This window comes from Sorex araneus, chromosome 4, assembly GCF_027595985.1.
Source record: "Sorex araneus isolate mSorAra2 chromosome 4, mSorAra2.pri, whole genome shotgun sequence".
Taxonomy (NCBI): Eukaryota; Metazoa; Chordata; class Mammalia; order Eulipotyphla; family Soricidae; genus Sorex; species Sorex araneus.
In genome coordinates this window covers 43,407,420-43,422,578 of record NC_073305.1, presented here as the reverse complement: position 1 = coordinate 43,422,578, position 15,159 = coordinate 43,407,420, and the positions used below count along the sequence as shown (strand labels likewise).

The 15,159-nt window shown below is 52.0% G+C and overlaps 1 protein-coding gene across 1 annotated transcript; it reads right to left on the bottom strand.

The window, feature by feature from the left end:
• Positions 1 to 862: 862 nt before the first annotated feature.
• CCRL2 (C-C motif chemokine receptor like 2) lies at positions 863 to 2,354 on the bottom strand. The gene is made up of 2 exons (XM_004614593.2): positions 2,171 to 2,354; positions 863 to 1,918 (listed from the first exon to the last, which is right to left on the bottom strand). Exon 2 carries the CDS (start codon positions 1,904 to 1,906, stop codon positions 863 to 865), a length of 1,044 nt encoding a protein of 347 aa, XP_004614650.2. The 5' UTR covers positions 1,907 to 1,918; positions 2,171 to 2,354.
• Positions 2,355 to 15,159: the final 12,805 nt, after the last annotated feature.

Genomic DNA, 15,159 nt, shown 5'->3' with positions numbered 1-15,159 from the left:
TCATCTCTACCTAGAAGAAGTGCGAGAAAGAGCCAGCTTGGGGTAGCTAGGGGCCTCAAGGTTGCGGTGAGTATTTCCTCTGAGCAAGGGACAGATCAAGTCACTTACCTCTTTATCCCGAGCCTCCAGTTCTTTCAATGACTATAGGAAAAAGTGCCTCGATAAAAACTTTTCTTTTTTGGTTTGTTTTTGGTTTGGGGGCCACACTCAACTGCACTCAGGATTATTCCTCGTGGGCTTGGGGGACTCTATGGGATGCTGGAGATTGAACCTGGGTTGGCTATGTGCAAGGCAAGTGTTTTACCCACTATACTACCTCTCTAATCTGGAAAACAACTATGTGAATGATTCCCTCTAATCAAAATGTGGCTCAGTTGTGCTCTTCAGCACCTTTTGTTGAACATCTTTTCTTGCCCATTTGTTGAGAGTGTGGTATGAAGAGTGAAGCAGAGACTCAGGAGCAAATGACTCCTGTGTCCATGCTCTGTACTTTCTAGCCAGATGGTTGAGCCTGTTCCCCCCTGAGAGAAATAGTAAAATAGTTCTCACTCTGATCTCCATCTCTGTGGTCAAGCACTGAGAGAGGGAGAGGCCTGTGTTTGAGAATAGCGTGGTGTCTCCAAGTCAATTCTCGGTAAATGTTTGCCCCACTGTTCTCGTTTCCCTTTCGACTTCTTATTTTACACGCAAATATCTAAAAAGAACTGATACAAAGATAATGAAATGAGACAAAAATTAATTTATTGTTTCTTAGTAGGAGCCATACCCAGCAGAGCTCTGAGGTCCTGCAGGTACTCAGAAGACCCTAGTCCCACATATGTTCCACGGCTTGTGTCCCCTCCCTGGTTCATAGAGAGCTAATTTAGACACGAGAGGAACAGTTGGATTCTTCCTGGGAGGTGTCTTGTGCAGATTCCGGGCAGCCCTGTTGTGGAGTGGCTTTACACAGATGGCAGAAGTGTGTCCTAAAGGCCTTGTCCAGAAATACGTAGAGGAACGGGTTGATGCAGCAGTGGGTGGCGGCCACAAGTTTTGTTACCTGAACCCCCTTGTCCAGGTTGAAGGTGCTCTGGCAGTCACCCAGAGAGAAGTACTCTCGGAACGTAGATAGAAAAAGTGCAATATTATAGGGCCCCCACATCAGGAGGAAAACCACCATTATGGCAAAGACAAGCTTGAAGAGGTCAGACCTTCTCTTGCTGTCCCATAATGTTTTTCTCATGCGTGCGTAGCAAAACACGAAAGTAAACAGTGGGAAAAGAAACCCCAAGATATTCATCTTCAAGGTCAGAAAATGCTTCCAGAATGGCTCCTCAGCAGGCAGGAAGGGAGGCTTGCGAAAGGAGCACACATCTCCCTGGCCTTCCTTGGGAGGCCTGTAAAATAGGAATTCAGGCAAAGTGACCAGAATGACAGTGACCCAGGCTACAGCACTGGTGACGAGACCGCAGGGCACCGTCCTGGCAGCTGGGGAGCATCTCATGTTGAAAGCCACCAGGTACCTCTGCACAGTCAGAAGGATGTTGCCAAGAGCCTGGCTGTACAACCCCAAGGAGTACAAGCCCACGACAGCGGCGCACATGGAGTTGCCAAGAAGCCCCCCGTGGCCGGCTGTGTGAGCCCAGAATGGCAGAGCCAGCAAGAAACACACATTAGAGATGGCCACGTTGAGGAAGTAGATGTTTTCCACGTGTCGGAGTCCTTTGTATCTCATCAGGACGAGCACCACCAACATGTTGCCCAGGAGGCCCACCATGAACACCGACAGGTAGAGCTGCGGGACCAGCTGGGCTGAGAGGATGCTGGCGTCGTACTGCTGGCAGGTAGCAGGTGCTGGGTTGTCAGTCAGATCATCCTCGATGAACACCTCATAGTCGTCCTCTGGTGCCTCTGTGGAGTTAGCCATAGGCCAGCTGCCCTGTGGAGACACGCACGATTATTCTCTCTATCCAACCGCTTGGCCCGGGAAGAAACAAAAAGGGCATGTGCCCTGGCTGTCTCGCTTTCTTTGCTCCGAGTTTAAACTTTGGCCCGAGCAGGGCTCCAGTAAACATCCCTCACATGCCCCTCCCGGCCCCGGAGCAGCTGCTTTCGTCCATCTGTGGTGCTGACACCTCACAGGAGAGAGAGCAACTGTCCACTTTTTTCAGAGAACTTGCATTTGACCTACCTGAAGACAACGTGTCAGGAGAAGACGCACGCGCTGAGAAAGAAGCCAGGGCCGTGGTACGGTTCAAGAAATTAGAGTCGGTCACAGGAGCGGCGCCGTGTTTAGAAAGCTAGCTCACCCAGACGCAGCTTCTGTGACAGGCTGAGCGGTCCGACTTCCCACGAAGGACGTAAACAAATGTTTGCAAAAGTGAAACTACCCCAGCAGCCACTTGGGCCTAAGGGGTTAAATACATCGAAGACTTACCACTGGCCCTCGGGCAGGGGGGAGGGTGCAGCCTCCTGACCCACCATCCAAGTGGCTGTGGGAATGTCCCGGGCGGGCGGCGGCGGTACCACAGCTCCCTTCTGAGTGGCCTGCTCTGACCCCGCGGGACAGCAGAAGCCACTGTTTTCCCAACTAGCAGCTCTACCCACCCGTCAAGGCCTCAGGGACTCCCCAAATTCAAGCAACTTGAGAGCTGCCCCAGGCCCTCTGGGTTTTTTTGACAGCCTCTGAGGGAAACAGGGAAGTTGTTTTCTCCTCCAGCTTCCCCTGGACCCCGCCTTTGATTTCCCCACTGGCCTTTTCACAGTCGTGCTCCTGGCGGGGCAGATAAGGGAAGTAAGTCAGTGCTGTGGCCCAGTGATACCAGTGAGGTGGTGGTGGGGTGGGTAGTGGGGGCAGGGGTGCTATGTGCTTCTATCACAGGCTCAGCCCAGGTGACAGCTAGAAGCCAGAGACAAGTCTCACGCCCAGTCCCGCCACCCCTACCCCGGCTCATCTGCCTAGACCCCCCCAGAGATGGCAACATCTCAATCTGCCTGAGCTGGACCCCGATCCCCTTGTGGCCAGAACATACCACAGAGACTCCAGGGAGCAAGCAGTACATGTCTGGTGGTTTATAGTCTGGTGGAGAGATGTTGTGTGCTTTGGATAAGGGGTGGGGCCCCAAGGAGGATGGGGGGAGAGGGGTGTCCAATGGGAGTCACAGAGCCATGTCAGCTGGGCAGGGGCTTGCAGAGACGAGGGCTGTGGTGAGAGTATGAGGCTGTGAGGGTTATGGGGGAAGTGGGGAAGTGAACAATCAGAAACCGAGGAGCCAGGCGGGCTGCGAGGCATGGACCCTACTTCCAGAGGAGGTCCCAGGCAGGAAAACTTCATGGCGAGATCACTGAGGTGTCCTCCCATCTTGACTGAAAGAACGTGAGGGGAACAAGCTCAACCTCAGAAGGTGGGGGAGGGGGCGGGCAGGGGTGAGGTAAGTGAGAGGAAGCAGAAAAGCTGTATTTGGAGGTAGCGACAAGGGAGGAGGGAGAAGGCGACAAGGGAGGAGGGAGAAGGCGGCTTTGGGAAGGAGGAAAGGAGAACTGAGAAATATGTCTGAGCATCTCCTGATGCACCGTGTCTGTGACGGACCTGGGAGATCGCTGAGTATTCAGAGTGCTGGACGAAGGGCGCTGGGTTAACCCCACAGAGGAGTCTGAGGCAGCGTTCAATCTATTCAATCCACAACATGGCCCTGTTGGAATAGAAATAGAAATGAGGAAACTATTCAGGGAAAAGAAGAATAAATAAATAACCAGAGCCCAGCCGAATATGCGATAAAGCATTAAATTTAACTCAAAGGAAACGCCAGGGTGCCCCCTGCATGGAGGGGCTGGTGCTGATGGGAACCGGGGCTGAGACTGTTTCCCAGCTGCCCCGCAGCCCCTTCCCTGTGTGCAGCTCTGTGACATGGGAGGGTCACCGTGCCCTGGGAAGTTCTGCTCGTGGTTGTGGCCCCCCGCCCTGGGATTAGCAGTGGTCCTTCCTCCCGAGGATCCATCTTGGATGTCTGAGCTATTTGAGGTTCTACCAGGGCCCTCCTATAACCTTGAGTGAGGAACTGAGTATGGCCGGTGAGGTCTGGTGGCCTGAGGTTCAGAAGGGAGACCCAGGCCAGGGAGGGAAGGTCAAGTCAGACTTTGAATCTTGGAAAACCGAATGAATATACATATCACATCTCATGTGGTATGTGGGAACCCAGAAAAAGCAGGCGACAGGCACCGCATCCGTCACAAGAATCATGTGAGATGCAATTTCCCAGAGGAAACGTGAACTTCCTGATATTAGTTTGGCCTTCACTTTCAGTATGATTTTATGTTGGCTTCATTCCCAGCGTCTTATTCCCCACATTCAGGTCAAAATCCTAGGCTAGGGTAAGGTCTTATAGGGCTAGGATTTAGGTTTGGCTCTGTTTTAAGCTGGATATTGAAGTTAGGTGTAGTTTGGTAGTAAAATCTAAGCAAAATATTTGGTTTAGTCTTAGGGTAGCGTAAGGTTACTGTTAGGGTTAAGGTTAGGATTGGGGTCGGGGTCCTGTTTGGATCAGAGTATAGGCTTGGCAATGCTCAAAGTTGAAAAAGAAAGTTCAGTATAGGGTGGTTGTTAATTTTAGGCTATTCATAAGTTTTAGGGATAGAGTATGGTTCAGCGGGGTTAGGGATAGGATTAGGGTTAAGAATATTGTGAGGTTTCGGGCTAGGAATAGGGTTTAGGTACAGTTGTGCTCAATGTTGACAATGAAAGTTAGGTATAGGGTAAATGCTAAATTGAATATAATTGGTAAGTTTTGGCATAGGCTGGGTTAAGGTTTAGTATAAGAGTTTGAGTTAGAATTTGGGTCAATGTCCTCTCAGTATCTGTGTTGCAAGCCATAATGTCCAAAAGTAGAGAGAGAGTATGGGAATATCATCTGCCATGGAGGCAGAGGGAGGGTGGGAAAGGGGGGTTATACCCGGGATATTGGTGGTGGGAAATATGCACTGGTGGAGGGATGGGTGTTTGATCATTGTGAGATTGTAACCCAAACATGAAAGCTTCTATCTCACGGGGATTCAATAAAATAAAAATAAATAAATAAATAAATAAATAAAATTTTTATCACTGACCAAAAAAAAAAAAAAAGAATTTGGGTCAATGTTAGGGTTAGCATTTAGTTTTGTCTATGTTCAAAGTTGTAAATGAATATTCGTTATAGGGTGACTGTTCAGTTTAGGCTAATAGTAGAATGAGGCCTATGCTGGGTACTGTAATACAGGATCAGGGTTAGGTTTGGGGTTTGGGTTGGGGTTAGGCAGCATGTTAGGATTAAAGTTTCAGTTAGGCTCTGTTCAAAGTAGAAATTGAAAGTTAGTTTTAGGTTGATTGTTACATTTAAGCTAATTGTTAGATTTAATTCTAGACTAGGGCAGGTCATTATAGGATTAGGGTTTTGGGTAGGGTTCCTATTAGGATTAGGGTTTAGGCTTAGCTCTGGAGAGAATTGAAAATTTATCTTCTAAATTGAATAATCTTCTTATATTAAGAAGATTATATTAGACTAAATGTTAGTTTGGTCTTAGGCAAGGGTAAGGTTATTACAACGTTTCTGTGCTGTTAGGTTGGTGTTTTGGAAAGGGTTGGGTTCCTGATAGGGTTAGAGTTTAGATTTGACTCTGTAGAAAGTTGAAGATGAAAGTTAGATATAGGGCAATTGTTAAATTTAGGCCTATTGTTTGGTTTAGTCCTAGGCCAGGGTAAGGTTATCATAAGGTTAGGGTTAGGGTTAGAATTAGGATTAGAGTTTAGGTTTGACTATGGTCAAAATTTAAAATGAAAGCTTGGCATAGGGCTATTGGAAGGTTATCCATTGGATTGGAATATCCAATTAGCAATGTTAGGTTAATTGGAAGATTCAGGCCTAGGCTAAGATTAGTATAGGATTGGTGATAGGATTAGGAAGTCCTAATGGGTTAGTTTAAGGATGAGGTTTTGGGTTAGGCCAAATACTAATTTTAGCCATAGGCTAGGATAAGGCAATTAGTAGGACAGGGTTGTAGTTAGGGCTATTGATAGAGTGTTTTGGTTTGTCTATATTCAAAGATGCAGATCAATATTAAGAATAGGGTAATTGTTAAATTTAGGCTAATGCTTGATTAAGGCCTATGCCAGGGTACATTTAGTATCAGGTTAGGGTTAGATTTCTGGTTTGGGTTAGAGTTAAGATTTGGCTCCATGCACGTTAGGTTAGAATCAGATGTGATCATTAATCTGAACTTCTGTACCTGGCTGGGAATCAGCCATCTTCTCTGGACAAAGTTACTTAGACCCTCCAGTTAAGAGTAGAATGTTTCAGGCTCACTGATGTGGACAAAAGAAAAAAACTAGGAGCCAGAGATACAGTACAAGGGGTAAAGTAGACTCCATTTCAATCCTCAACACCACATATGGTCCCTAAAGCATCACCAAAAATTATTCCTCAGTACTCTACAAGAAGAAAACATCCAACCCCATCAGAAAATGGGCCGAAGAAATGAACAGAAACTTTTCCAAGAAAGAGATACGAATGGCTAAAAGGTACATGAAAAAATGCTCTGCATCACTAATCATCAGAGAGATGCAGATCAAAACAACCATGAGATACCTCCTCACACCACAGAGAATGGCACATATCCAAAAGAACAAAAGCAACTGCTGTTGGAGAGGATGTGGAGAAAAAGGGACCCTTCTGCACTGCTGGTGGGAATGCCGACTGGTCCAGCCCCTTTGGAAAACACTACTCAAAAAATTAGAAATTGAGCTTCCATTTGATCCAGCAATACCACTTCTGGGAATATATCCTGGAGAAGCAAAAAAGTATAGTTGAAATGACATCTGCACTTATATGTTCATCGTGGCACTGTTTACAATAGCCAGAATCTGGAAAAAACTCAAGTGTCCGAGAACAGATGACTGGTTAAAGAAACTTTGGTACATCTATACAGTGGAATACTATACAGCTTTTAGAAAAGATGAAGTCATGAACTTTGCATATAAGTGCATCAACATGGAAAGTATCATGCTAAGTGAAATGAATCAGAAAGAGAGGGACAGACATAGAAAGATTGCATCATCTGTGGAATATAAAATGGCAGAATAGGAGACTAATACCCAAGAATAGTAGTATATAATACCAGGAGGTTGGCTCCATGGCATGGAAGCTAGCCACACACGCTGGGGGAAAGAAATCCCAGATAGAGAAGGGAGCACCAAGTAAAATGTGATTGGAAATCCTGAGCGGGGAGGGAGATGCACGCTGAAAGTAGACTAGAGACTGAACATGATGGCCACTCAATACCCCTATTGCAAACCTCAACATCCAAAAGGAGAGAGAGAACAAATTGGAATGCTCTGCCACAGAGGCGGAGCGGGGTGGGGGGATGGGACTCAGGGGGTGGGAGGGATACTGGATTCATAAGTGGTGGAGAATGGACACTGGTGGAGGGATGGGCTCTTGAACATTGCATGAGGGAAAAACAAGCACGAAAATGTGTGAATCTGTACCTGTACCCTCACTGTGACTCACCAATTAAAAAATAAATAAATTATATAAAAATTATTCCTCAGTATAGATCCAGTAGTAATCCCCACACACCATCAGATTATGACCCCCACCACCCCCAGTAAAGGAAAAATCAGGGCCTGAGAGCTAGTGAAGAAGGTTAAGGCACTTGTTTTACATGTGCTACTTCTGCTGACCTGGCCCAGCCCCGCAGCGCTGCTTATAGACCTCTCAGCATTTCTAGCCACTGAACACTTTCAGGGGAGACCCAGTCCCGCCTAATTAATTAAAAAAAAAGAGAGAGAGAGAAAGCTGCCCCTGGCATCCAGGAGCCGACTGGACACTCGCAGCGAGGTCTTCACCAAGCTGACCAGTCTGCTGAATATAATTTCACAAAATACCCGCATCAGACTGTGACGCAGCAGGACAGAACCAGGCCACCCTGAGGATGCTGAACACCAAGCACACGGGGCGCTCTCGGCTCCCCCCCGCGGCGTCTGCACCTGGGTCTCCTCCTGGGAACATCAGGCGCGCTCGGCCCCCCGCCCTCCCGCGCACCCTTCGCTCGGCTTCGCGGGTCTCCACCCCTGCAGGCACCGGCCGGGCCCGGCCCCAGCCTCACTCCGCACGCCGGTGTAGCTGCCCTCCGCGTCCCTGGCCTTGCAGCCTCCCAGCTGCTCAGTCCTCTCCTCCCGCCTCCACCCTCCGGGACAAAGAGACACTACAACCCAGTTTTAAAAGCGAGTCCGCAGGACTCGACGCTTCTGGGAGAAGAACCGAAGAAAAGCGGGAAGCAGTTTTGGGGCGACCCCGTGTGCGCCCGGCAGGGGGCGGCCAAGACCAACCCGCGCCGCGGACGCCAAACTCCCTGCCTCTGCCTGACTCCCGTCGGTCCTGGCTGGCAGCGCCCCACGCAGCCTCCCCTCCCCACTCGGCAGCCCCCGGCCACCCCAGCCCCCTTCTCTGGACGCCCGGCACGGACTCCCCGGGAGCCCCAGGGGTGACGCCTCCCTGGCCCGGGGCTGGAGCCCGCCGCGGGTCCAGAGCTGCTGCTGCTCAGCCTCGCGGGCCTCCTGGCGGCTCCTCAGGGCCCGGGACGCGGCCACACCCGGGGCTTCCCCCCTCGCGAGGCCTCCCCCGCGCCTCTCCCCGTGAGGGACGTGGGGGTACCAACTCCCGCCGCCTTCCAGAAGGATCTGCGGGAAGAGCAACTCCCCACGCCGGCCTCCCGCGCTCAGTCCCGCGGGGCCAGCGCGGAGGCGGAGAGGCTGCTCGGGCCGGGCTCTTCTCCGGAACCCGCGTCCCGAAACGCCTGAAGCCTGGTGGCCTCGGGCCATGCGCCCTCCGGCGGGCCGCCACAGCGCTCCGGAACTTCCCTGCGAGGCTGCGCGCGGGCTCCTCCCTGGTTTTCTCCCTGTCCCGCACACCCCGGGATCTTGCCTTTTCCTCTGCGTGAACTCACCCTGGGTCCAGGTGACTGTCTGCTCCCCTCTCCTCCTGCTCGCTCATCAGCTAAGCGCTGCTGTCCCGAAGTGAGGTCACACCCCCACCCGCCACGGGCAGCCTGAGGACCGACCTGGGGAAGAAACTCACTTGCTGAGGAGCCTTTGCCATGAGCCGTGAGCCCATCAGTGTCCAGTTGAAAGGATGTTTCCCAGCACAGAAGGTGGCTTCCCTGCTGACACTGGGCCCTGCCCCTACCGGGTGAGGGTCCCGACTCCAGGCCAACCGGGGTCCCCTCCCCACCCAATTCAGATTCCACTAAGACCCCCAGTCAGGGTTGTTCCCCTCACCCGGGCACAAAGGCCCCCTCCCCACCCAATTCAGGGTCCCACCCAACCAGGTCAGGGTCCCTTCTCCAACCAGGTCAAGGTCCCATGGCCTGGGCAGCTGTTCCCCCTCCGCATGCCCCCGTTTCGGCTTCACCCCCAGTGTCATCCTCCGATCACTGGCCTCTAACGATCGAGGAGGCCACTCTTCCTTCACAACTATTCTGCTGAGAAGTATCGGGGCCCCCACCCTGCACCTCTCGTGGTGAGAAAGTGTCCAAGAGGGGGGTTGGGCTGTTGGGCTTTTCGAGGAAGATGTCCAGTGGCTCCTCCCAGGGGAGCAGCTGGGACAGGCGGCTCGTGATGCTTCCTGATGCCCATGAGCTCCGGGAAGGGCTTTCTGAGAGCTGAGCAAACTCCTTCCTTTCCCTGACACCCGCCCCCCAGTAGCTCCGACCCCAACCCCCAACACAGCAGACAGAACACTCCTCAGGATTTAAGGTTATTTAATGGGGGAGAGTTGGGATCAGGGTGGTGTCAGCCCATTACCTGTGCCTGTATGGGGACAGTGGTGCCCAACAGGCCTTCTTAAGGTTGGGCATAAGTCCCCGTGGGGGCAGGGGTGGGAGAGCCCCCATGTAGAGGGAGTTTTAGTCCTCTAGGGATTCATCCTGCCATAGAAGCAGGGCAGGCAGCACCTCAGGGCTCTACTGAGAAGTCGTGCACGGGGTGCCTGTCCCCTCGTGGCTGGGGCCCGGGACCTCCTGATCCTGCGCCAGAACTTTAAAAAGCGATTCCCCCGGTGGGAACGGTTTGCCGGCGGTGCCATTAGTGGGCTACAGCTGTTACACCGGGTCTGAGGCTCTGGGAGATCCTCCCTGCTTAGATCCCTCACGGCTGTATAGCGGGGAACAGAGAGAGACGGGGTGGTGTTTGTATTCGTGCCGGGGACCGTGGTCAGTGACGTCTCATCAACGGGCTGGGCAGAACCAGAGGCCAGGGGTGTGGGTCTGTCTTGGTCTCTCCATATTTCCTCCTCCCCAGGGTGCTGCTGGTTTAGGGTGGTGTTGCACCGGGTCCCGCCTCGACTCCTGGGGGGTTTCGGGGGGCACACCTTAAATTTCATTGGTGGTGGAGGACCGGAGTGGTGTGTGCCGCCCAGAGGACAGAGATCTGGGGAGTGGACGGGAGGCTCAGAGGGAGGGAGGGGTAGTGGTCCGGATGGCCCTGGAAGGTCTGGCCCCAGGAAGTTGCTCCTTGTGTATGCTCTTAGGATGGTGGAGGTGAGAGGGCGGAGGAAAGTGCCGCGGAGCAGGTGGAAAGCCGAGGAGCCGAAAGTTGTTACAACAGGCACTGGCGAGACGGACACACCAAGTAGGGAACCATAGACCAGGCCCCACACGGGGGTGAGTGTGGAGAGGAAGCGGCGGGCTGGCGGGCGAGGCTGGGCCAGAGGAATGGGAACGGGATCTCGGGGGGAGGCTGTAGAGGGAACAGGCAGAGGTGAGGAAAAACAATCAAGTTTCAGGGCCAAAAACGACCCATTAGACAGTGCATGGTCCGGGGCTGCTGGGCCCTGCTGAAACGTGGCTTCTGTTTGGCTCTTTAAGGCATTGCACCGGTTGTCATTGGATGTAAGGTTATCCTCGTCCTGGGTCCGGGTTCTGCAGAAAACAGGAAGGACAGAGATGGAGAGGAGCAGACAGGGACTACGGGGTGGGGAGGGCTAGGGAGGGAGGGCCCCGGAAGCCTGTCCCCTTTCCCACTGTCTCCAGCCCTGACTTCCCAATCTGCCCCCAGCCTCGCCCCCAGGCCTGACCCCCCATCCCTGTCCCTGTGCCTCCCCCCACCCCCACCAGGCCAGCTGCACTCCTCCTTAGAAGGGGGCGGAAAGAGACGCAGAGACAGTCACCTGTCCAGGTTCAGGCTCATCCGCCGCTTCTTCAGTTTTGCCGCGGTGAGGTCGCACCTGGCACCTAGGAATCCAAGAGAGTGGTGGCTGTTCACGAAGGTCACGCCTGTTCCCTGGGAGAGATGCGGGAGATCCAGGGGGATCTGATCCCCGCCAACAGCCCGTATTCTGACCAACTCAGAGCAGAGTCTTCTCTCGTCTCCCACGGCAACCAAGGGGAGGCACCCATGGCCTCATCCCTCCCTGCCTCAGTGCCCAGGGTGGGCACAGCAGGGTCTGACAAGGGCTTGTGCCCACCTTCCCCTCAGCAGCTCCTCTGAGGGTCCTGCTCTCAGGGAAGGTCTGTGGAAGCAACGGCCACCCTCAGAGACCAGGGCCCTGGGACTGTGGGAATGGGGTGAGGGTGAGGTGGGGGGTCACCCCGGGAGGGCGCAGGTGGGAAAGGCAGTAACTCACCCCTGAGGGACGAATTCCTTTTCCTTTTTCTCTCTTTTTTCTGGCACCAAGAAGACAAAAATCAATGAGCATTGGGGCCAGTTTTTCCCTCTCTCAAACTCAGACACCGTGACCCCAAACCAAAGAAGTCCTGCCACAAACAGGTGGGTTTGTATCTCGTAGTCATCAATAGATGTGACCAAACGCTTCACTTTGGTTCTGCTTTTTTGGTTTCCTTCTATGAACAACGATGGCCCCTGTCCAGGAGCTGCCTGGCAGGGCAGGCCCTGTGTGTCCGGTCTCCCTGTCTCAGGACACGAGTTCTGGTCCAGGGCCCGGATCCCTGCTCTGCTCTCCTCAGAGCTGACACGGAGGAAGGCTTGATGCCACCTCCCAACTCCGGAGGTCTCTCTGGGAGATTTCTTTTCTCTGGAGAACTTGAAGTCTCCAGAAAGGGAAGCCGACTCTGGGTCATGGGGGAGTTGGGGGTTCTGAGTTGGGAACCTGCCACCCCTTCCCACTAGCCTGTGAAATACAGGGGAGCCCTGTCTTGCCTGAATCCCCGCCCCACAGTCTGCCTTCCGAGGAGAGTGAGGTGCTGCCTTCTCCTCAGACTAAGGCGTTCTTCTGAAGCGAGCAAGCCCACTCTGTGGTGTGCGAGCAGAACCAGACCTCGCCACCACCGCCCTACCTCGCTCAAGTGCTGGTATCGGCTCCTACCTTTTTGTCCGATTTCTTTTTGCAGAAGGTGCAATAGGATGTTGTTGCTACATAGAAAAACAAAAAAAGACCCACTCCAACCACTTCGAGGTAAAGGGTAGGGGTGTCAGTACTGAGAAGTTCTGAGACTACGCTCAACATTTTCTCAATTTGCAAACCGAACAAAACGATCAGCATCCATATAAGGACTCTCATCGTGCCGGCGAGCTGCCCGAGGCAACTGAAGTTTGAGCCAGCGGCTCTGCCTTATATAGCGTTGCCTGCATCACAAAGGATGGGAGAACCTCACAGGGTTCCACGGGGCCTGGTGCCCACTGCCCCTCCCCCACCGTGTCACCCAACTGATTCTCCCCTCTCTGGGCCCTTGACTTAGGTTCCTCTGCTCCGACGGCCATCTTGTTTTCCAACCCCCCTTTCCTCCTGTCATGGTCTCTATCCCTAAGTAGGGTCCTGCTGCCTCTGTCCAGAACTCGGCTCTCCCCCTAGTTCTCTTGACTCTCTGAAGCCTTGACTCGATTCTCACCAACTCATTTTTTGTTGATACACTGCCTGGAATTTGGGCAGACTTGACACTCAGGGATGTGCCTGTCTTCACACCTTCTTTCCTAGAATATGCTTCCTGGCAACATGAACCCACACCTGATTTAATGTTCTTCTATAAGACTTGATTGTGTGAGCGGGAAAGAATCCATTTTAGTTTTGGTTTGATCTGTCTTAATCATCGGTGCTGAGTCTGTTAAAATGGCTGTCTTTTTTCAGCATTCACAAGTTCAAATGAGAAGGGCTGGAGTGATAGGACAGCGGGTAGGACATTTACTTGCATGTGCCTGACCAGGGTTCAATCCCTGCCACCCTGTACGAAGGCCTACCCCTGAGAGAAGTCGGTTATATTTTTAACAATCATGTATTTGTACTGTCACTGTCACTGTCATCCCATTGCTCATCGATTTGTTCGAGTGGGCACCAGTAATGTCTCTCATTGTGAGACTTACTTGTTCTATTGTTTGTAATTATTAGAACTGAAACAAATGCCGAGAAGAGCAAAGCAACTTCGAATATGACACTGTAAAATGCTGGTCATTGAAGATACGAAACTTCATATGAATATTTACACCCTAGTGAAGAAATATAATCAAATTCATGCCAAGTAAATTATGTTTGATGGCACCTCCAAAACTGCATCTCAGGTTTGGAGAGGTAGTAGAGTGCTTGCCTTGCACACAGCCAACCTGGGTTAGATCTCAGGCTTCCCAAATGATACCTCAAGTTTCACCAGGAGTGATTCCTGAGAGCAGAGCCAGGAGGAAGCTCTGAGCACAGCCAGGTGTGGCCCCCAAATAAACAAAGGAAAAAACGTGCAGGTCTTATGAAGTTCATATGCAGCTCATTAAACATTGGAGAATAAAGAAAGATGCACTAGGAGAGAGAGAGAGAGAGAGAGAGAGAGAGAGAGAGAGAGAGAGAGAGATAAATAGAGAGAGAGGGAGAGAGAGGGAGAGAGAGGGAGAGAGAGGGAGAGAGAGGGAGAGAGAGGGAGAGAGAGACAGAGAGAGAGACAGAGAGAGAGACAGAGAGAGAGACAGAGAGAGAGAGAGAGAGAGAGAGCTCCAGGCTACCCTGTAATTTCCTTTCAGGCATGAAGGGCTGGCGTTTCATCCAGAGACCTGGGCTCATTCCTTGGCATCTCAAGGTCCCCCAACCACTGCTACATAAGCCAGTGAAAGAGCAAAAGGACACACAAGATTCTTTATTAAACCCTTTCTCTTCTACACTCACAATTTTCGAATTTTCATAGAGGTCTGTAACATATCGAGAACGAGACCAGCTTGTCTTGGTTACTCCACTCTTCCTGGACGGTAACAAACATGACAGTATGCCTTGAGGAAAATGAATAATTAACTGTTCCCTTTAACCAATATTTCAAGTTGTAAAAACTTAAACATGAAACTTCCATAGTCACTGCAAACGAGTCACTTTTTCATTCTATTTTTCAAATCAGACTCATGGAGCTTTAAAGGACACTCTTGTCTTAGATCCGTAAGGCCGAGGGTCTGTCCTCAGCACCGCACACACCGGCTCACCTTCAAGGGTAGAGGCCCTGCCCCTTGCCTGCGCCCCACCTGCCTGGCAGAAAGAACAGTCCCTCCAGTCACTTTCTGGGGCCTTGTGGGACCTCCGTCGGGTGCCTGGCCCCGATGGCTCAGTCGTCATGAGCATATGGGGGGCCAGGCCCCCTAGACAGTAGAGAAGTCAGAGCTGTGAACTGGGTCAGAGGCTTTCTCCAAGACAGCCAGTCTCCGGGTGCAGGCACGTGTCAGGCCTGGGTGACAGTCTACTCTCTCGCCTTTGCATGCTTCCCATCGCGCTCCATCCCCTTCCTCACTGGATGGAAGGGAAAGGCCTTATACAGCTTAAGGCTGAAAAGTAAGGGAGACAATGCGAGGGAGGTCACGTGGTTCCTTCTCTGCAAGTGGCCATCATCCTCTGTCTTGTCACTGGGGATGCGGGCCAGGTGATGTTCCTTCAGACTGCAGTCACACCCACTCTGGCTCTGAGAAGTAGTTATTAAAGATAACTGGGCCAAGGGCTGGCAGGATCCTTTTCACAGGGCTCGACATGCAGTGTTGAATCTCAGCAGGGCCAGGACAGAAGATCAGAAGATCCCTAGCGGTGTTTTCTGAGCAGGACTTGGGGAACAAAGGCACCATTTCCGGCTTATTCTGAGCAGCCAGCCCCTCCTGACTCCCCACGTCTACATCCACTCCTACGTGGTTGATTATAATTAAAAAAAATTTTTTTTTGACTTTTTGGGCCACACCTGGCGATGCAC